At 35.5% G+C, this 24,147-nt stretch overlaps 1 protein-coding gene across 1 annotated transcript in view; it reads right to left on the minus strand.

Moving 5' to 3' along the window:
• Positions 1 to 447: 447 nt before the first annotated feature.
• TRPA1 (transient receptor potential cation channel subfamily A member 1) overlaps positions 448 to 24,147 on the minus strand; it is a gene marked incomplete at its 3' end in the record, with an annotated part of 48,853 nt that continues 25,153 nt past the window's right edge. Inside the window, exons 16-28 of the mRNA XM_081266358.1 lie at positions 23,345 to 23,438; positions 20,332 to 20,391; positions 19,742 to 19,840; positions 16,438 to 16,508; positions 15,737 to 15,899; positions 14,854 to 14,943; positions 13,163 to 13,332; positions 11,360 to 11,489; positions 10,621 to 10,803; positions 6,493 to 6,561; positions 3,177 to 3,287; positions 1,370 to 1,467; positions 448 to 664 (exon numbers count right to left, since the gene is read on the minus strand). Coding sequence (XP_081122484.1) covers positions 448 to 664; positions 1,370 to 1,467; positions 3,177 to 3,287; positions 6,493 to 6,561; positions 10,621 to 10,803; positions 11,360 to 11,489; positions 13,163 to 13,332; positions 14,854 to 14,943; positions 15,737 to 15,899; positions 16,438 to 16,508; positions 19,742 to 19,840; positions 20,332 to 20,391; positions 23,345 to 23,438 — 1,555 coding nt within the window. The remainder of the gene's footprint in view (positions 665 to 1,369; positions 1,468 to 3,176; positions 3,288 to 6,492; positions 6,562 to 10,620; positions 10,804 to 11,359; positions 11,490 to 13,162; positions 13,333 to 14,853; positions 14,944 to 15,736; positions 15,900 to 16,437; positions 16,509 to 19,741; positions 19,841 to 20,331; positions 20,392 to 23,344; positions 23,439 to 24,147) is intronic.

Consider the following 24,147-nt stretch of genomic DNA (forward strand, 5'->3'; position numbering starts at 1 on the left):
CACGATGTGCAACCAAAAGTTCTTGTAACACAGAAAAGCTTTCCACATGGTAGAACTCAATCTAGTTCTTGGGACTATTAACTAAGTTATCTCATGTTATATAATTATCAAGCAGGAATCCAGTATTGCCATTTGCATTCTAGCTTAATAGTTAATACATTTATTACTCCTTTATCCTTAAATGTGTGTTCTAACAAATAAGTTTTCTATTCATTCAAAGGATGATATTACCTTTCATTAAAGGTCAGCTTGAACATATCTGCAAAGATATTCTCAATACCTAGTGATTGGCAGAAAATAAGAATAGAGAGAAATAATTGACTTTGACAAAGAATGCAGGAACCACTGTTTCCCATGGAGTGGCATCAATCAGATTTCTGCTCCTTCCTCACTCTTTCTAGGTGAACTTAGATGCAGTGAGTCATGTACCCTCATAAGAAACCCCACTCAGGGTCTGGGCTCCAGGCACTGTGTTTTTGTCTTGACTGCTCTCAACACTGAATTCCATCTGCTACTCATGAGTTCCAACCGCTCTTTTTTGAACTTGTCTTGAAAAGAGCAGTGGTTATCCTCATCTTCTGTCTCAGAGATGATCTCCATCTTCTGAATAATGAGTTTGATGAGCTCATGCTGCTTCTCCAAGAGAGAAGTGAGGTCCTTCAGCCTAAAAGAACACACGTTTTATGAGTTTATTGTCAGCTCTTCTTTGAGCCCTTCTGAGTATAGGAGGCACTGTAGAACATTCCAGCAATGTTCTAAATTCACTGGGTACAGATTATAGCTCTCTGATAGTCACGGCCCTCCCAAAGAATACATTGCATTGAAGTATAAGTGATTTTCCCAAAGTACAACACTAGTCCATGGCTAGTTGTTGTTACTGTTGTTCCTAGCTTACAGACAAGCAACTAATTGCACAGAAAGGTTAAGCAATTTTTCCAGGATCACAGAGCTAGTAAATAGTTAATTAGAGGTTTAAAAAGGTAAACTAATGCTAAAGCCCTTGTGCTTAACTACTGTCTATGACACAGCTACTCCACAGATCCTCAAAGGTTTTCAGAGCTTTGCTTAATGTATTCAGACAGCTCATGACAAATGCAGTTTATAATATTGCCCCTGAGAATCAGGAAATCACCATTTTAACTTTTACTCCCTTATCCTTAGATAATGGCAAACCAGTGATCAGCAGCCAAATGAGTTTTTGAGTCTTAAAAAAAGTCTCATGATCCTCAATACCCTAGCTGTATCAGTCAAAAAAACATGGCTTCATATAGGAAATAAAGACCAATACACAATATAAATATAATACTATAATATTATTATTTAAGAGTTTTAAATTCTCAAATATAGTTAGAAGGAAAAAGATACATACCGGTATTTCTGTTTCAACATTTCTATTTCTAAGCATGTATCAGTGTTTGATATTTCTTGTCTTATTTCATGGCTACCAAAAAGGTAATGAAATAAACGCTGTGGGATAAAATAAAATAGTTACTCAGGTTGAATTCACTTCAGGAACTATTTCCTGAGAATGTACCAATATTCAGCCACTGAGCCAGGTTCACTAAGCACACCTGTTCATAAGCCACAGCTACGGCCTACAGAAAGCTCCCAGTTTACTGTGAGAAACAGCCCTGTACAAAGTTATAAGATGAAGTCATATATAAAAGAAAAGTAAAAACTTGTAAAATAATACAGACAGCATAAAATGGGTGGGTAATTGTTTAGGAAAGAGCTAAACTGGATCATTCTATAAATTCTCATGAAAAATGCCCTTTATGGGTGCTGGTATTTCACACAAGATTCACTGATTCTTTAAAACTGCTCCACACCATTATCTGACATGATTGAACTAATGAATAAATTTCATATAGGAAAGTCTCCGAAACATGATTTTTCATGAATTTTGTTTTGATTTAGTGTTCTTTTTTTATTGGGGGGGGGGAGATTAAATTCAGGCCTGGTGCAGAAGGCGCATGCCCTACCAATGAGTTGTACACTCAGCTTAGTGTCCATTAAACCATGGGTGGACTGGAGAAGGTCAAAGGCAGATGTAAAAGGCCAAGAACAAGATCATGTTAGGAGCTCAGGCAGGAGAACATGGCTACTTGCATAGGTCTCTCAGAAAATTAAATGTACCAAATGTAAGAGAGAGGGGTAAGGAGAGAAGATGTCAAGGATGACATAAGGAAATGAATAGTGTTGACATGAATTGCAATGAAGACCTTAGGGGAGGATAGAACTTTCTCGCTATGTTTCTATAGGGGATGTGAAGAGCGGGTGAGACATGCAAGAGTGAAGGTTGGTTTTGTAATGCCAAGTTTGAAGTAGCTTCAAGACAGGTAGTGGAAATGTCAAGTAGGCAGCTGGATATAGGGGTCTGGAGCTCAAAGGCAGCTCTCAGCTGGAGAAATGAAGATATTTAGTGTGCAGCTAGCAATTGCAATTCACTTGTGTGAAACAGGATGGGAGTTAGTGTGAAGTGAGAATAAAGCCTAGATAATTTATAGATCACACTTGACCATTTTAGGACTCCACAAGGAAAAAAGAACTGCAAAGAACTCAGGAAGAACAGTCAGAGAGATGGGAGAGCCCAGCATGGTCAGGATTAGCACCCAGAACATCTGGCTGTTGATATGTTCCCTTGTCCTTGAGAAGGCAATGGTCTTGCTTGGTCTTTGATCACTTTGTGTATTTTATACAGTGGACATTCTCCGTGTGTGTGTGTGTGTGTGTGTTTATGTGTGTTCTTTATTGTGTGCTCTATGTATAGACATATACACACACATATATGCACATAATGTACACAGAAATCTTCCAAGTGGCAAGTGACTAGGAAAAAGAAATAAGTTATACCTATAATATGAAAAATAAGATACTAAAAGGCTATGACTGGTCTGTCACCTGTCTGTTCTCCCAGGACATGGGCATATTTAATTCTGATGCTGTGGATGAGCTACCTGGAAAAAAAACAAGTCTCCTTGCCCACTGACTGTCATTTTCACATTGTGTTAATCATATATTTTAATCATCATTATCAGCAGCATCACCATCATCATCCCTACAACTGCTTCTTTCCCACAAGCAGAGCAGAATCAGAGGCTATAACAAGGCACCAATGGATATCACAAGGATGAAGCATCATGTTGCATATGCTGCTATTGGTTCAGTGTACTTACCAATATCCTCCCACCTCTGGGCCTGTTGGGATACACGATGGTGGACTTCTGATCTACTTTACGTAAGAACCAGAGTGGTAGCTTTTTCTCTAAGCTGGTGTGAAGTTCCACCTAAAGTGTATTTTGGATTTATTGATAGACTCATTAATTAATATCTGGAAAACTTATATTACATAGATGTAATCATGAGTACAGAAAAATAAAGACTGATTCCTGTGTCCTAATGTATGCACAGGAGCTGGGCTGGCTAGGATTCCTCAGCCCTTATTCAGTCACCTGCCTCCACCTCTTCCCCTCCCTCATCCACCCACAGGACAAGGGAAGCAATCTTTTGGGGTGGGGACAAGCTGTTAAGGGAATAATCCAATGTAGGTCAGCAGGTGTTTAGTTTTCAGGGACTGTGATCAACATTGGAGGTATAAAGAAGAAACAGACAGTCTGTGCTCTTGGAGCATTACAATACTACCAATGTCACAGCTGGGGAGAGCAATGGTATGAATGTAGAAGGGAGAGGATGAGGTGCTTAACCTGGGGAACATAACGGAAAAGAGTAAAAAAAAAAATAGATCTAGTATGTCCAAGAGTATTTGGTGAATTTTTATGCTATGCTATCAGGTGCAAAATGATAGAAATTTCTATTTGGGAAGGTATAATATTTTATCTCAATGATTCTGTTTTGAGCTTTCATTTATTTTATTTTTTTTTATTTTTTAAATTTTCCTTTTGTGTTGGCCAAATTCATATTTCCGCTTTTTTATAACCTTTGTGTCAATTGCTTAAAAATGTTTATCGTAACTTCCACAGAGCGGAAGATTTGAAAGATTTGCTTTCTCATCTATGACCATATGTTTTTCAATACCTGGGTGTTTAGGTGATTGATAGTCATAAATGGTGAGATGGTAGGAACTTCCCGGATTGTACTGCTTAGAATTGTAGTCCCCACTGACCCCTATAAGACTCTGTCTGACTTCCCTGCTATTTTTATGGTGCTTACCCCACCCCCCAACTTCCTACATGTTAACTTCAGCTTCGAGAAAAATTATGTTTTCTTGTACTGTGCTAACAATACCAGTGAGGTATTTTCTTTGATTTTTCTATAATACTTTTTCTGAGTTCCTATTGTCCCCTTGGGTCTTTAGGGTAATATTCCTTTCCCCCTGCCATATTTATTTTGTAGAGGCTACATGTTATTATTTATTTACTCAAAGTCAATTTATTCAAGTCTTGAGTTTGCCAACAGAGAGGACATGGTGTGCAAAACCCCTGTTTATTAACTTTATAGGAATTACCAAACTGACTCTCTCAAGTATGGTCCTGGAGGGGTTGCAAGCAGTGGTTTCACAATGGTTATAAAGAATTGCTTTAAAATAACTCAAGGGAAAGAAGAGAAGGGCCATCCTAGCTTTCTAGTCAATGCTGTTGTTGATCCAAAACAAGGACCAAAAAAGGTCCTAAGCTTTGTGCTGTTTGCCTTCAGGGACCAGAATAAACACAAGGTCGGATCACACTTTTCGGCTCGGCCCTCCTGACCCTGTACTTCAGTGGGTTTTCCTAGAACATTTTATCTAGCGCTGTTGTCTATATTATTTTTTAAAATTTATTTCCACTGGTGTTTTAAAGCACTATTAGGGCAGTTAAGAGGCATGTTGGGGTTTATCTATCCCCTCTCCTATCCACCTACCTGGAGCCCTGCACCCCATCTTTCTTCGAGTCCTAATACACCATTAGCTCTTTCTTTTTTTCAGTCTTTCCCCACTAAGCCTAGATAACAGCAGATCATCTCAAATACCATTTTTATTTTGTGAAGACTGATAATAACTCTAATCATTAACAAGATAACTCAAAGTACTTTGTCATTTTCTGCCTTTTATTTCAAAGTGAAGGTTTTTCTTTGCTGTTTGTGAACAAAGCCCTTTTCAGCTGCAACAACCTCATGACCTTTCACATGATCCATACTTCAGGCAAGAAGCCCTCGTAACAGTACCTCACCTGCTTCCCCTAGTTATGCCTTGGGTCTTTGTTCTCACTTCCTCCCTCCTTTTTGGAACAGTCTCACTGCCTTTTTTGGGGGCGGGGGTACTGAGGATTGAACTCAGAGGCACTCGACCACAGAGCCACATCCCCAGTTCTATTTTGTATTTTATTTAGACACAGGGTCTCACTGAGTTGCTTAACAGCCTCACTTTTGCTGAGGCTGACTTTGAACTTGTAATCCTCCTGCCTCAGCCTCCTGAGCTGCTGGGATTACTGGGCCCAGCACTCACTGCCTTTTTAAAGCCCACCATCTCTCAATGCTCACTCATTTCATCTTCTCTATGTAGTTTCCCTTAATTATTTTTGCATTTATTTTCTGTACATGGTAATCTTTAAATTCACTTATTTTTGGTCCCTATATGTCCCACACTCTCTGTACACACACAGCTAAGTCATACAGTGTAAAGTTTAAGGATAGTTCTCAGTTGAGTTTTGATCTTTCTTTCTCTGAATGTGTAGTTCTATGATATTAGGCACAGCTTAATATAAGTCATAGATCACATCCTTTTATTTCCTCTGGGTTCTCATGCTAAGTTATACTATACAATATACATACCATGTGCTGAAACATTGTTTTTTGAATAAAGTTACATTTTAGCACGGGCTTTTCTTTCGCTTAAACTGGCCTAAATTCTAAATGGGTACAAATTACTGATATTCTGATATTTTTTAAGCATCAAATATTCTCACTTCAAATTGAAATTTAAAGATAAATCAATAAAGAGCATAGAAATAACTGTGTTGTGTGATAGGAAACTACCTCATAAGACTCAGTAGCAAAGGACCTATGCAAAAACCTTTGACTATAGCAAAATTTACATCAAATTATCTAGAAAAATGACAGGGATATCACACAAGAACAAAAGCCTCATGGATACAATCAAAACTTACATATAAAACCTGCTGTGGGCACCCATGCCAAAATATCAGGAGCTCTTTTGAACAGCTGGTCTGTGACAATACACAACACCACAGACCAGTGATGTTCTTGGTCTAGCTACTAGCTATGTGTATGGCCACATGTTGTCATAAAGAGGCTCAGGTAGTGTCTCCATTTCTCTGCTTAGATTGTTCTGGAACATTTTTCATCATTCTCAATAGCTCTGACTACAGCAGGTATGCCAGTGAACACGCAAGCAGACACAGGATATAACTCCTCAGTATTGAGAAAATATTCATAATAAATAGGGATATAAATATGTGTTCTCAGAAAATCTGCTATTCTTATATGCAAATAATTATGACCCTGTTCATTTCAGTAAGCTTTAAATATAATACTTACCTGCATAGCGATCCTCTTCAATGATGCATGTTTCTGTACCTCAGCAATGTCCCCCACTGCCAAACCGATCTGAAGTACAACATAAAATTTAATTATGACCCATCTAAAAATGCACTGTTTTAGTCCATTTAGGCTTCTACATCCGGATCTTTGACTGAGTACATTAGAAATAACATAAATGTACTGTTAACAGTTCTGGGGGCTGAAAAGTCTCCTGAATGAAGGCACTAGCTGATTCAGTGATTCCTCCTAGAATGGCTTCTATGTGTTCTCACGTAGTAGAGGACATAAGAGTCCAACAAGCTTCTCACATCCTATTTAAACAGGCACAAATCCTTTTCATAAGGACTCTGCCATTATGCACTAATCACCTCCCAAAGGCCCCTTCTAGGACTATCACCTTGTTGATGAGGCGTCAACATGTAACTTTTGCAGGGGTTGTAACCATTCAGACTTCAGCAAGGTCTCTCTGGCCAAAGTGGAGGAGTGGGCATGTGATCTACTAGCAATGGCTGTGTAATGCTTTGCTAATATACCTTACACAAAACTGCAAACCCCATATACCTTTGCAAGAGTATTCAGTATTCATTGAATGTTTATCATGTGCCAAGTACTGTCTTCAGTACAATGATCTTAACTGTTATCATAAAAGCTTAAGACATTACAGATTAATCTGCAATCCATTTTAAGATAAAAACATGTTCTTTTTGGAGAGAACAGGGAGGATATGATATCAAATGCGACTGGGGGTAGCCATGCAACATGGTTGGCAATTCCAGGTATTTAGTTTAACTAAGGCATATAAAAGTGACTTGCCAACATGAGAAAGTTAAAACATTAATCTTAGGGAATAAGGATTTATATCTCACATGTTTGGAAGAAGAAGGTAGGTGAAACTCTGGTGAGAAATCCCTCTAGAAATCCGTGACTAGATAGAATCAGGTAATCGGAAGCTGTTGATTTAGATCTACTCAATCTAATTAAATTGACTCATTCTTTTATTTATTTTTTTTTAGGTGCTTAGTCCAGTCTATACTGAGCTGGCATCCTGGATGCTGCCTCAGAGAATGGAAAGCCAGTGACTGCTCTGAGGGAGTTGAAAGCCCAAGATCTCCACAAGAGAAGAACTTTGTCTGTCTGGTCATTGCTATATGTCCAGTGTTTTGTAAACTATATATATATATATATATATATATATATATATATATATATATATATATATAGTTTATATATAATATTTGCTGAACGAATGAACAGTGTGAGAATATATTCTAGAAATTGCAAACTGGCATTGAGAGCAATACATGCTCAGCAAATAGGTTTTATTTGTCAGGATTTTTGTTTTAGATGAGCAAGTCTTTAGATGGGGGTTCTGTCCAAGTTATACCAGCCTAGATCAAAACTGATCATCTCATATTTTCTTCTTCACACATTTCAGATGCTTGCCTGGGCTCTGAAATGTGAGACACAAAACAGATCAATTATCAACTATTAATAGTTATTATTCGTTGGATGCTTATCATGTGCCAAGCACCATTTAAAGTGTTTTGTGTTAGCTAATGTAATCTTCATAAACCCCAAGAAAGAAGATTTTATTATCTCTAATTTGTGTCCTCAAAATCATGATAACTTGAAGAGGCAGTGCCCAATTCAGATTAAAGTAATGAGGGGGCGGTGAGAGCATTGGTAAGGGAATTCTACCCAGAAGAGATGACAGTTAAGCTGAGTTTTGAAAGCTTTGAGTTAACTCATGGAGGGACAGTTTTCCAGGCAAAAGGAAGAGCTTGTGAGAGTCCAGGAGGCATGAAGGAAGCTGGCACACTCCTAGGAAGGGTAGACTTTGGGTAAGATCAGATCAAAATCACAGGGATGCTTGGGAGCATGCTATATTGAAGCTTTTAAAGAGTCATAGGACAAAAATGAGAGACATTGGCAGGTCCAGATTTTCATTAGCCATCTCTGTAGTGAAAGTGTGTAGGAAGGGTTAGACAGAGGAGCAGCAGTAGGCAGCAACTTAGAGAATCTCAAATGTCAAGGGTGAAAGCCAAGCGGAGTAGACATAGGAGATAAATAATCATGGAAAGGAATGAGGGAAAGTGGTGGGGGGGTGGTCAAGAAAATCTTTTCATGTTCTAAGACCATTAGGAGATGTTACTTCAAGGTAGTAACAAATTTGGAAGGAAAGATGGCTTTTGTCTTGACTCTGTGGGGTTTGATTTTCCCTCGGGACATGCAGGTAGAGATGCTCAGTGGGAGCTGGGTGCATGCATCTTCATGGTGGTGAAAAGTTGTACTACAGGTAATCCAAATTATCTTGTGAATAGTCATCTTCCCAAACATAAGCCATTATAAGAGAAGAATGTGGGCTTATATCATCCTCTATGATTCCTAGCACTATCCTTTATTTTTCAAGGATAAAAAAAATCAGATACGTTTTTGTATCAGATAAGTGAATCAAAACACTAAGGAGTCTGCATTATTTATTTCTTTCCAGAAACAATGCCTAACATAGTCTGTGTTACCGAATCAGATGCAGAAGAAGCAAGTAGAGTGCATACGCATATGTTATGGTTTAAATGTGAGGGGTCCCCCCAAACTCATGAGTGAGACAATGCAAGATGATTCAGAGGGAAATGATTGGGTTGTAAGAGTCTTAACCTAATCAGTGAATAAATACCTTGATAGGGATTAATTGAGCCATAACTAAAGGGGTAAGGTGTGGCTGGAAGAAGTGGAAATTAGGGTGTAGCTTTGGTGTATATATTGTATCTGGAGAATGGAGTCTCTTTCTCTGTTTCCTTATCACTGTGATGTGAGCTGCTTCTCTTCACTACCCTGACCCACCTTGATGTTCAATCTCACCTCAAGCCCTGAGGAATGGAACTAGCCTTCCATGGACTAAGACCTCTGAAACCATGAACCCTCAAATAAACTTTTCCTCCTCTAAAATTGTTCTGGTCAGATCCTTTAGTCACAGCAACAACCAAAAAAAAAAAAAAAAAAAAAAAAAAGAAAAGAAAAAGAAAAACTGAAACAATATATGTGCAAATTGATAAGGGTTAACAATTCCCTTCATGCCAATTAGAATTTTCATAGGACTAAAATCCATCAGTCAAGATGCTCATGATTTGAGAAAATTCTCTAGAAAATTCAATGTGAAAAGCACTCCTCTGTCTGCTGAAGGTATCTAGACTTTGACTTGGTTAAGGAGGCATCTGAATGCAGCTAACAGCCTCTGCAGGACAGTCTCTTCCCCACTTGAATCTCTGGTCTGAGAAATTCAAGGGTAAAGACAGTACACTCTACAAAGGTCTTTGCCTATTCTCTGAGACCCTCTCCAACTCCAAGAAACTCATACCATCATCTTTATTATCTTACTCAACTTTCTACTTCTTTACCTTCATGTATTACCTCCATTACATTATCCTACATATTTATTCATTATTACCTACTTTATGACTGATTTCTAATCATATAAGAACCAGGTATTGATCTGTTTTATTCACTACTTTTTCCAAGAACCAGCAACAGTATTTGGCATATAGTAGATTCTTGGCAATTATTTGTCAAATGAATGCATGCACTCCCTGAGCCTCCTGATGTCCCTGGTATACCCCAGGCACCATGTAAGTACTGAATGATAGATTTTGTAGTATCCCATTTTCCATTGCTTTGGTATGGACCCCTAGATGTCCATACGTAAAGGCCTGGTCCCCAGAGTGATGGTATTCAGAGATGCTGTGAACTTTTAAGAAGTGGAGCCTTGTGTGGAGGTCCTTAAGTCATTGAGGTCATGTCCTTGAAAGGGACTGTGAGATCCCCCCCATACTATTTCTCTGTCTCTGCTCTAGTTTGAGATGTTATTGTTTTGTTCCTGTGTGTGTTCCCACCATTATGTGTCACCAACTGCTGCCCACACCAGAACTGGGCCAGTACCAACATCGTGCCTTTGAACTTCCAGAACTGTGAGCTAAACAAAGCTATTCTCTTTGTAAATTAGTTGCCTCAGACATTTGTTATAGCAACATGAAATTAATACATCTATCTCCCTCCAGCAGAGGTACTTCCAAGAAGCCAAGAATAATTATTTTGGTCAACACAGAGAAAATACAAAGAGAAGCTACTTACAAGTAAATTCATGAGGACAATTGGGACAAACATTGTGAAGACAATAAGTTGGGCAAAGGACAGAAATGGATATGCCAATTCATTCTTCAAAAATGGTTCTAGGAAGGCATCTCGGTAATTGATATCTCCTAGCATCATGCTGAAGGTCTGGATTATGGAAAGTAACGGAGAGCTGAAGGCATCCTGAGAGAAGACAGAAAGGTCAAAATGAAATGCAAAATATGAATAATGTACATGTATTTCCTGGAGAGTAAAATGACAGAAAATATAATCAGAATACTTTTTTAAAAAGTCATAGGCAAGGAACATGTATGAAGACATGAATGGTGTGACTCTACGTTGGGTACAACCAGAGATATGAAAAATTGTGCTCTGTATGTGTAACATGAATCGAAATGCATTCTGCTGTCATATATAACAAATCCAAATGAATTAAAAAAATAAAAGTCATAGGTAAGTAGCTACTAAAATGTATTCATAAGAAATATTAATAAACTGTAGCAAAATTATCCAAAAGATCTTTTACATACATATGGCAAATCATTATACATTTTAAGCAAACTTTTTGATAATAGAAAACTTCTCCTTTTCCACTTTTTTCTTCAGTAAATATCATTAAAAAGATATACCAAGATGAAAAAGGTAAATATTGTTTATTTCCTAGGCAATTGAGGTTTAAGTATAATTCTATTTTTAATATTCACAGTGATGAAGTCAATTACTGATGCAACTGTCTCACCTGTATATTCAGAAGGACATAAAAGCTGAGTCCAAATGCCAAAAGCAAGAAGACAAATACGACTGTAGACCTCAGCAAAGTTTTCAAAATTACTTCCAACATAACAATGAAAATTCCACAATTTTCAAATCTAGAAAAATAAAAATTTTATATTTCTTCACTTTTGTGGTCAGAGTGTATTTCACTGAGTGACAATATTTATCATGTATTAAATTAGGCATAGTTTCATAGATGAGACCAGTGAGTCCATTTTGGGAAAAAAAGACATAAAAATGTATGAATAATAAGCCTAACCTTCAGGCTGTTCATCAAATGACTCTCCTCCCACCTTTTGTTAATGTTTACCTTCTATCATTTTTCCACTTGAGCACTATGTGTTACTTCAACCAAAGTAGGAGAGAAAACCCCGAAGCTCCCCAATATCAAAGAGAATCATGGTAAATGCTTGCTAAACTGTAGAGATAAATCATGTGACGCACCAAGCAGAGACTGATTAAATGAGCCTGTATTCTTGAAGGCCCCTGTTACAGGGCACACCATACATGATTTGCATTCAAATCCAAAAAGTAATTCCTTTTCTGGGATTGACCCCTTTTGTTTTCCCATCCCAGCACCCTGCATGGTAGAATATTTGGACAGATAATGGGTGTCATCTGGTTACTAGCTTGTTCTCCTCCTTTGCCAAAGATTACTTACCAAAAGTGAGAATCACAGGATGTCAAAACTGTCACTACCCAATACGGACAAAAATCAAAACATCACATTGTAGCTCACAAATATATATGAGTATTATGTATAACTCAACAAATAAGACAGATTTTTAAAAATTTGAAAAGGACTTCAGTTAAGCTCCCAGAGATGTTGAAAAACTTGCTAAGGTCACTGAATATGACAGAACAAAAGGAATGACACTTGTGCAGCCTGACTTGAACCCTCCTGGGCCACTGGGTCTCACCAAGGTGCAAGATCACTGTGCTCCTGACAGTAATGTGGATGGGACAGTGGAAAATGCATGAACCCTGGAGTCAGAAGACTGGTTAAATACTTAAGTCTTGACTTACTAGCAGAGATCTTTAGCAAGTTGCTCATTAAAATGCTTAAACTTCTTTTATATAGAAAATTAATGACATAACATTTATTTATTGTAAAAGCAATGTGAAATAACATTGAATTGAACAACAATAAGTGGGAGAAGTTGGATTTATTTTTTCTTTTATTTTTAATACCACATTTATTTCCCATACTGCTTATCATTTCATTTTGAACATTTTACCCCAAAGTAAATGTTTGTCAAATAATATCAAGTAAAGAAAGAAATGCCAGAACTTGTACACTCATTTACTCCCTACGTTTAATCTAGATTTCCCTAGCTCAGTGGTTCTTGACTAGGAAGATTTGGCACTAAGGGGGCATTTGGTAATGTCTGGATAGATCTGGGCTGTCACAATAGAGATGGGGGTAGGTGCTATCAGTACCTAGTGGGTAGAATCCAGAAATGTTGCCAAACATTTTATAATACACAAGACAAGTCCCTAAATACATACACACCAAAAGAGAATTAACTGAGCCAAAAGTTCAATAGTGCTGAGGTTGAAAGACCCTCGTCTACATTCTGAATTCCACAATCCCCTGCTATACACACACACACACACACACACACACACACACACACACATATCTTCATATTTTAAAACAACTGGAAAAAAGGAATAAGTCCATTATAAATTCATGTAATTTAAAATAGTTTTGCATTTGATATTAAAAATGTTTAAAGGACATAGAAATAATTCAAACTGGCTTTACCTTTGAAGATACAATAAGAAGTTCATCCAATAGAAGTATATCGCAATCGCTCCACATTGCCACTGCACATTCGCCGGCACATTAACAAATAAGGGCAGCACGAAAATGATGCTAGTTGTGTAGATAAGCCATTCCAAGGCATTGTTATAATCCAAAAAGTAATTCCTTTTCTGGGATTGACAATAATGCACAATTATCACATATAGAGACCCGGTATCTATGGATATATATACACACACACACACACACACACACACACACATACACACACACACATACATATGTCTACAAATGACCAAGGAGTCACCTTCTGCCATCTGGGTTGCTTCAGAGTCCCTGGGCCCCCGAAGTATGTATGTAAAAATGTTGGAGATGGCCCAGAGTCATCAATTGACCTGGTGCTATGAGAGTCTGATGCCTAAGAAATTCCTACAAGTTTGTGGGCTTACCCTGCAGAGCCCATTCCATCATAAGGTAACCTCTAGGGGTCAAGTTGGTTTAGTAATTTCTGAGATCTCTGTCCATATAGGAAAACATGGCCCTCTCTGGATACATATAAACTGTCTGCCTCTAAACATGTTTGAGACCTTCAGAGATTTCACCAGGAAATGAGAACAAATCATAATGGTATTGTTAAAATATTTCATATTTGGGGCATTAAATTTCATGTAGGATAGACCATTTTAATATCAGTAAGAAAATGTGGAGACCAAATCTGTCAGAACATATAAACTTAATAGTTCAATTTAAACTATAATCTGCAATTTTCATTTTAAGAAAATGAAAAAATGATGAGAGATTAAGTTATATACCTTAAATCACTTAAGGTAAAGTAGAACAAGATAGTCTCTCAAAATTTTGATAATTTACTTAAAATATATAAATGAAAGTCTTTGTAATATATAACAGTAAATAAATGCAAAGCATCATTATTATGAGCACTCATTAATGCAAACATCTGTGCATGCAGGGACACAATGCAAGAAAGAAAATTTTCACAGAAACAGAGGTGCTGTTTCAGAGCTATATGAATTAGAAAATAATATTCACAAAATGACCCACAAAAAAGACAAATAATAAAATATTACACCTCTACACAGAAATAAAGAATCCAAGACATTTATCAAAGCAAGGACCTGCAGATCATTTGCATGATACTTGGGTCTGATCTGAACTTGGTGACCATTTGAAAATATAAAGTACAAAGTAAAATAATATGTCATAAAAATGTTCCAAATTTTATTATAACTTGAAATTTTATCCAATAAAGAAAAGAATTTCTATTAGGGAAAGAATTCAAACAGAGAACCATTTGAGCCTTCAGCCAGATAAATTATTTGTAAAAATTATATTTAAAATGATCAAATTCAAACCTAACTATTATTTTAACAAAACATTAAAAATTATATAAGAGAAAACATATGAAAGTTATTCATAATGGTCATTTGTAGCCAGTCAGATTCATCTAGATCAGTAAAAATGGAATATCTCTTTCTCAGATACATTAAAGCTATAGTGACCTTACCTGAAATCATGTACTTCTGAAAAGTTTATGCTTATTTTAAAGGTCTACATTAGCCAAGCTATGTGATTTTATTATGACATTACACTAGTTCAAATAATTGTTTATCAAGTAGTTTATTTATATTAAAAAATTTTGCAACTTTAGAGATATGAAACATGTTATTTACCTGTTGGAAAATCTGAACCACTTCTTTGCAATATCCAAATATACTTGATAAAAAAACTAAAATCATACAAATTTGTATAGCATATGAGTTCTGAAATGAAAAATATATAAGACGAGTAGTTATAAAGGATAAAAAATAAAACAACATGTTAGTGGCTTCATCATGTCCCACTACTAAGTATTTATTTTGTATTCCTTTTGTTTCATTTGTAGGTACTTCCCACATTTGAATTAAACAGAAAAACACTGTGATACAAATACTCATCTCATTTAGCTAAGATGATACATACTCATTTCATATTGTTCTTATTAAGAGATGTTCAAAAATTGCCAAATGAATTCTAAAGGATACAAATCTGCAGACCTCTACATTTTTAAAATTGTGGTAAAATGCACATAACATAAATTTGCTAATTTAAAAGCCTTACATTTGATATATACATTTATATTTTAAAATGTAGAATTTGGTGGCATGAAGCAAACTCATAATCTATATCACCATCACCACTACTAGTTCTATACTTTTTCAGTCCCAAATGGAAATCTTATGCCCATTAAGCATCTCTGCCCAATTCCTTCTCTCTGTAGTCCCTGGCAACCACAAATCTGCTATTATATAGACATATGTTAAAGTATTACATTTTGGTATTCAAGATAGATCATATATCTCAATTCTTTTTAAATTAGTTATGAATTCATTTACTGACCTATCATATTCCTTCTAACTCCACAAAGGATTTTTGAAGAAATTTGTACCATATGCAAAGTCTATAGATTATTTACCATATCAAAATCCTGATATTTCAGATTTATTATGGGGGTGGTATCACTAAGGAAAAATACATTTTTATCCTTTATTTGAAAGAGTTGGAGTTAGAAAATACCGTAGAGTCTAATATTTCCAAATGGTCACTAGTTTCATTGATGATTCCAGTTGAGTTAAAAGCCATTCCTGGCTTTACATTTACAACAAGAAAGGTCATAGGTATGAGTCCAAGACAGTAAGATCCGAGGTTCATCATATGGGCTCTAAATCCGTAGGCACACCTATAAATAAATAAGCAAAAATAATTGAGTCATTTTAAACAAAGATACTTACTCAGGATACCTGTAGGAAAAGATTTATAATATCTCTCAGAAATATATTTGGTAAATTCATTGAATTTTAAAACCAAAAACATCTTCTAATTTACTTTATCAACCAAAGAAGGAATCTCAACTTCTGAGTAAATTGTGATTCACTTAAAGTTTCTCCAATTAATGGAAGAGCAGAGACTTCAGCCCATATGATCTGACTGGCAGTTGAATGCTTTCTTGTAGAACACATCTCCCACTTCATTGTCAACTAACTGCAGGATCCAGCACACTTCTTCAAGTCTTAGGCAAAATTTCTCTCACACCCCTCAAATATTTGTTTAGTGTCAAAAATGTAAAATGCCAGCATTTTAATGCTAACATTTGCCATTGATAATAATTTCTTTTCCAAATTATAAAATATTAAAATATTATTTAAAATAATTGCTTAGAGCTTTTAATATATTTAATAGGTACCTCATTTAAAAAAGAAATACTACCCAATACCTACCATTTCATGAGTAAATATTCTTTACACACAGGATGATTGAGAAGCTCTATACGGTTATGTTGAACCATGACCTAAGAAATAAGGAAGCAGCATAAAAATACAATCATGTTAAACAACTAAACATAAGCTTGAGCTTTTTTCTAGTTTTATAACTTTATTTTAATATTATAAAATTAACATATGCTTATACTAGAAAATTTGAAAAGTCAAAAAATAAGTAAAAAATGTTTAAATACAAGTGAGAAAGAATTATTTATACAGGTATGATTATTTGATTAAATTTGCCTCTTTTGATTTCTGACTGAGATTCCTTGAGCTTTATAATCTTACACAGGGTTACAAAAATAATGGACTTTAAGGATAAATTAACAAGGAATACACCTTCATTCATTTCATTAAAAAAATTAGCCCTTTATTCAGAAGGATTATAGATAGTAGAATACACATAAATAGTAGTTAAAAATAATATGCAAATCATAAGTTTTCATAAGCATCATATGACTATGTTTTTAAAAATTATTTTTTTAATTATTCAAGAAATACACAAACTGGAGTCATCAAGAAGCAGAATAAGAAGACTCAAACCATCCTTCCTCCATGGAGACACTGACTTAACAATTCATGGACCACTGCCTTAGAGAATCCAGAACCCAGTTAATGGTTCCTGTACTTCAGATAGGCATTAAGCCAAGAAGAACCACATCAATGATAGGAGGAGAATTGGTGGCATTTGCTTGCTATAGTCCCTTCTTCTGGCACAGTAAACTGCCAGGTGGAGTAAAGTTTCAACTCCTGGCTTCTCCCCAGGGAGAGAGAAAGAAGGTGAAATGTACATCCAATATTCTGGTTTTGGGGGGCTTCCCCAGGTAATGATTTTTACTTAGTCTGAATCTAAGCATCAATAGGAATAGGCAACAGGAGGGGGACCTGACTGCAAAGCAGATCACTGGGGCTTGGACTAGCACCAAAGAACCTGCAGTATCAAAATTAGACACCAAGCAGTGCTTTGACATCATGGCTTGCTGCAGCAACAGAGAGGCTGCAGTAAGACACATATCAGGGGAAGTCTTTAATAGAAACAAGCAAACCTCATCACAGAAGATTACATATTCAAGCCTAGATAAAATGAATTCCTAGAAAAGGCTCATGAGGTCTTCAGAATCTCTAGTTGGCTTGACCTTATGCAAAGTCATACAGTAAAGAATGAGTAAGGTGACTATATATACACATTTTTCCAAGTTAAAATGAAAACATGAAAAAAATACTTGTAAGAGTAGTTTGCCTAGTTAAACTATTCCTAATATTTAAAAACACTATATATTTTTTAAATAGACAGAGAGAGAGAGAGAGAGAGAGAGAGAGAGAGAGAGAGAGAATTTTAATATTTATTTTTTAGTTTTTCGGCGGACACAACATCTTTGTAGGTGGTGCTGAGGATCGAACCTGGGCCGCACACGTGCCAGGTGAGCGCGCTACCGGTTCAGCCATATCCCCAGCCCATATATTTTTTAATATTATAATATTGTATACATAGTGTTTTTAAATATTAAAAACATTATATTTGTTTTCTATGTGTTTTAGTTAAAAGAATCTTATTAAAAAATGCTTCCTAAGTGTTGAAAATGTTTTAAATCAATGACAAATGGGATAGATCTACCACTGTAAGCAAATAAGCACATTGTAGGCTTAAATATCACCCAAATTAAATATAAATAAGACTTGAAATATCAACATATTTATAGCTATGATAATGGAGTGTTTTAAGGGGTCCCACTCTGCATGTACCATTAATGAAACAGCCTCCCGCAAGCTCATCTGCCTTAATCTCAGTACCCAATTTTATGTGCCTCCCAGTTACTACATCTAGACTTTCAGTCTTCTGAGCACAATAATTTCCCATACCAAACTGGCTGCTCCTCTTGAAGAACCCCCATCAGCTCACTTATAACTATGAAGTTATAGTTATAAGGCACTATAATCATGTGCTGATGAGACACTCAATGAGTAGGGAGTATATTTATTCAAATAAGTCTATTTCATATAAATTATACTATGCCCATTATTAAATAGAGTATATTTCTTTTTAGATCCTATATAGATTTTACTTTTCCCATCTCATTCTGGTGGAAGAGACAATGAAGAATTTTTTTTTCTCATAGAAGAATAGCAGAAATATTCACAAAATGTTTTCTAAGTATCACAATAATGGAGTACTACTGAATTACTTGGTTATTGATTCTGACCTATAATATCAACTTCAACACATAAAACACCCTAGCAGAGCTAAGATCTCTTTGCTATCACCAGCACTGAGGGCATAGAGTGCATTACATAAAGTCCCCATTTATGTGCAGCTTTCACATTCCAAGTGTTTAGTGATTCTTCTAGATTTCATATTATGATCTATACCAAAGGGTTTCATGTAGGACAATGAATTTATTTAAAGTGAATGAAAATTCTTCATTGATTCAGACCCGTGTTGACCAATAGAACTTTTGTGGTGATGGCAACATTTTATATCTGAAATTTAGGTAATCAAATTGAAAACAAAATTTAATTTAAACTAATTTCCATTTAAGTAACCACATGTGATTAGCTACCATATCAGACAGCATGTATTTAGACCCATGTTTGAAAAATCAATCCTCAAATATGTTGCTTTTTTGTTTTTGTTTTGCATGCACAAAATTTTAAGTTGTTGCCAGTATTTGTATATAGTTGTTGCCTGGGCTGGTCCCACTGTCCTTTCAACCAGGGGCTCACATTACTCTACTGTTGCCTGTTTTCTCTGTATCCAGTCTGACTCTTGATTAAGACAGTAATGGGTCATAGGCATGGCCATAATTGATTCACTGGTTAAATTCTGGAATAAGAACTTGTTTAGAGCAAGCCTTGGGAAGTCCTGGACCATGTTGTGTGTGCAGAGTGATCCAGATTGGATTTATTTCTCTGGAAGAATCTGAGCCTCTGAAAGGTCACAGTTTATCTTAGAGCCCAGCTACTGGCTGATCTTGGGAACTATGGCTATAAAATGTCACATTCTGCATTTTCCTTTAGTTTAAACTGGAGGAAATTCTTGAATATTTAAGTAAACAGTGGTGGGGAGCAAATACTAAGTGTGTTGTCAAGTTTTAAATGACCATTCTCACTAAAGTGTGGAACTTTAAGTCAATGAAATTTCAGCAATGGTAGAAATATCTGTTTTCTTTATTTAAAAAAAAATTAAGGGTTAGATCACATGGCAGACACAGACATTGAAATGTAAACAGAGAAACTACTTGGATAATGAAAATAACAGACTTACATTGAGGACTGAAAGAGGCTCATATATAACACCCTGTATTGGTGTTGTGTGTTTGGTTAATTCCAATGGACACTGAAGATATCTGAAATTGTACTCAATCTGTAGAGGTAAATTTTTTAGAAAAAATTACCGTTACTCTGGCATAGACCCCAAAAGTAGTTCTTTACAAATCAAATATGTCTACAATTCTGCTGAAAATTAATGCAAAGAAGAGTGAGTCATTTCAAGTAGAGAAAAGAAAATTAAATTATTATAAAAATATTATGGAAAACTATTACTTGTTTGCTTTACAACTCATAGCCATTAAAAAAGAAGAATTCTAAAAAAGTCATTTAAATCTTTTAAACCTTCATTCTTTACACAAAACCACATAAGAAACAACATTAATGGTGCTATTAGAAACCATTAAAATATTTGTGGAAAAGTATAAAGGGAAAATTCTTTCAAGCAGAAAATACAATCATATGACAAATGAAACTAATCCATACTATTCACAATTGAATATAGAACTATAATAGCACTGTGTTTTTCATATTCTCCCAAGAATTTTAATAAAATAAATTTAAATTATCAAGATGAAATAAACTTACATGGTAGTCTCGGCAAGACTTATCTTCTGTGGAAGGTATCATACAGAAATCTAAAAGAACCTTCAAGAGAAAAAACAGCCAAAATATTGGGGCAGTGGGCATCATATAAAAATTTTATATAAGCATTTTATCTGTTTCTTAAACAGCACACAAAGATATTCTCCCTTCCTTTTCTGTGCTTCTTTCACCTCAAGGATAAGTCATAATCCACGTCATACAAGAACAAGATTTAAAATACAAAATGTCACAACTATGCCTGCATGATTTAGAAATATCAGATGATTCTTAAAAAAATAGCTTGATAATGAAATTGCATTTACTAAAATTTGGGTAAGAGCTACTTAGTTTTGTCTAAGATTTTGTATCTTTATAGGCTTCTAGAGAATATATAGATTGTTAAGGATTCCTTTGCTCGTTATTTTACAGTGACAATTATTGTCCTTAATTGATATCTTTCACCTCAGCCCTGAGATCTTCCTATGATATAGGTCACATCATCCATATTTCTATAGTCTGGAATACTGCATTTGCTTTTGTATTTCAGTTACTGAGCAACACTGAGAAAGTATAATAGTATAAATATAATAGCAAAATTGAACAATTTTACTATTATAAATGTATTTATAATGTATTATTATAAGTTATATAAACAATAAAATTTTACAAATGTCAATGTCTGTGTCTGCCATGTGGACAGGATAGTGGGGGATAGAGGTTGAAATGAGAAATAGTTGAATACATTCCAGATGTTACACTATGGGAAAGAACACTCATGGGGTTATTAGAGGTAATCTTAGAGTATGTGGAGACAGATATTTTGGGGACCTCTGTCTATATAAAAGATTTGAATCATCCCACATCTGGTGGCCCAAAGTCATGATCCTGAAAAAATATCATTGTATGGCCAGTCTACCCTCTTGGAACTAGGACTGAATATTAGATCTCAGATGGCCCCATATTTATTCTGAACCACTAAGGCAACTGGTCAACCCCACTTTGGTGACTTGAGAGTCGAGAGTTAGACTGTGCCCTGAGGGAAGAAACAGGGTCTCAGGTGCCAGAGGGCCTTAGAAAATTCCAAGGAAGGCTCATTGGTGATTAGAAAGACGTAGTGAGTTGGAACAGGCATTAGGGAAAATAAAAACAAAACTAGTTGGTAGTAGTGTCATAAAGGCAGAATGAGAGAGGCAGGTCTAGCTGCTACAGTTTGAAAACTTTGTAATAATTAGCAAAATAGTAGGCAAAATGAAGGATGAATGGGGTGTGGGGTGGAGATTTGCAAGAGCTACTTTTCAGAAATGTATATGTGATTCAAATGTGTGATATGAGGTTAATCTAAAAATATCAAGTTTCTCAATTTTATTGAAAATATTCATTATACAAAAATAATACAAGTCACTATGAAAAACTAACTAGGAAATACATAGAAAAAGAAAGAAAAAGATCATTACCCCATAACAAACAATTCTTATTAATATTTTGGCATCAATGTTTTCTGTTTTCCATAAGTCAATATATATATAATGTATATTTTTACTATTATGAATAATGCCACAGGAAGCAAAATATATAAATCTGTCTGTATCTCTGATTATTTGATAGAACAGATACTAACAATTATAATTATTGAGTATGAAAGTCTGAGATAGTTTTTAACCCTAAATATTGATGTACCCTTTAATGAAATTTATATAAAAATTATAAGTTTTTATGTATATAAAAAGTTAATCTGTAGGCTATTGGTGTACTGGACTGGCTCTAACTTACATTATGCATCAAAAAGAAAAATGTGCACACAATACAAGCTTATTGAAAAATAAAAAACAGTAAGTGTTAGTAGTAGTATGAGTAACATTCATACAAACATTAAAAAAACAATAGTAAGCATACTATTATCAACTATGATCCTTAACACTTTATATATTTTATCTACTTTTTGTTTTCTTGCCATCCCTTTGAATGATCAGTGTCAGCATCACCATTTTATTAAAGAAAATAAAAACAAATTTCAGGAGGGTATAGTGACTTGCCTAAAGTAGCACATAACTAGGGTTAAGTCCCAGGGCTTCCAGACCCTAACTCTGACCCTCTCCCTGCTGTGTACTGTGTCTTACTGCCTCTACCAGTACTCAAATATATTTTTCCTTATAAAAATCAGATGTTCATATTTTTATGGGAAGTCAGATAACCAAATCCTTAAGAAAAGCATCTTTGTTGTGAATGTTAGCTACTAATGCAAATTTGAAACAATAATAACCTGCATGAAAAACAAAATGCTATCTAGAGCTTTTATTTGTCCAATACATACCACTTTATAGTCTCTGCTCCAGACCTGGATTATTTGAAGAAAAAAAATATGTTTACTCTATCTTCCCATATTACATCTAATAACTAATAGGATTCCTTAATACATATAGGTCTTCATTAAAAGCTGGTGGCTTACTTCCCTTAGAGCTTACAGAAAATCAGAAACTTTATTTAAAAGATGGAAAATGTTATGGTTTGGGTGTGAAGTGTCCCCCAAAAGCTTACATTTGAGAAAATGCAAGAAGGTTCAGGGGAGAAATGATTGTGTTGAAAGAGTTTTAACTCAATCAATGATTTAATCTCCTGATAGCGATTAACTGAGTGATAACTGAGGTGGTGGGGTGTGCCTGGAGGAGGTGGGAATTGGGTTGTGGCATTTGGTGTATATCTGTATCTGGCAAGTGGACTCTCTCTCTCTCTCTCTCTCTGCTTCTTGACCACCATGATGTGAGTTGCTTCCCTCTGCCACACACTCCACCATGATGTTCAGCCTCATCTTGAGCCCCAAGAAATGGAGCCGGCCTTCTATGGACTAAGACCTCTGAAACTGTGAGCCCTTAAATACATTTTTCCTTCTCTAAAATTGTTCTGGTCGGATCCTTTAGTCACAGCAGTGAAAAAGCTGACTAAATTAGGTTGTAATTACAATAAAACCATATCACATGGCATGTGTATATCCATAAGGTTGTTGTTTTAGGGGGCTTACTTTCATGCATTCAGGGAGGTATTCTACCATTTCCATGGTTGGACATCTATTGCTTGGAGAATGATGAGTGAAAACCTGAAGACATTCATCCCACCTGTAGAGACAGACACAAGTCTTTATCCTCCTTCTCTGCAGAATTAAAACTCAAGATTAGATCTTTAGGTTAAATCTAACTTTAAGTTTATTATTGATATGCACTGCTTGCCCATTGGAGCCAATGTGTGAACCAAGATCAATCCATTAAGAGGATCTTTATTAATAGAAATTAGGAATGTTGGCAAATTCCAGAATGGCTGTATAATTATTGTATTTTCTTTAAATATCTTCTAAAGAAGGCAGGTCTTTATCTTCTTTTTCTCCTGAAGTCATAAAATGGTATTACCAGACCTGATCATGTTGGCTAGAGATATTCACATTCAAATACATATCAGCAATTTGGTATGTGGTCCACATTTAATAGTTAATTCACACACACACACACACACACACACACACACACACACCTAATATACTGAATTAAACTACAAAATAATATGTTAGATATATTAATAAGCATAGGCTCTGTTGGAACCTTACAGAGTTTACCCCTTTTGTTCTTGGAAGGGGTAAGAAGGAGCTTATGATATCAAGGAGAAACCAAATCTATAACATGAAGCAAAGAAAGCCCATTGATCTCCAAGATCCTATAAAGCGATGAGAATCTGATCCTAAAAACAACTCAAATTTTCTTTTTTCCCTATAGGTTAAAGTCCATTTGGAATATCTGTATTATCAACATAAAACTTCTGGTTCTACACTTGTAT

Source organism: Spermophilus citellus, assembly GCF_964194105.1.
Source record: "Spermophilus citellus genome assembly, chromosome: 14".
Classification (NCBI taxonomy): Eukaryota; Metazoa; Chordata; class Mammalia; order Rodentia; family Sciuridae; genus Spermophilus; species Spermophilus citellus.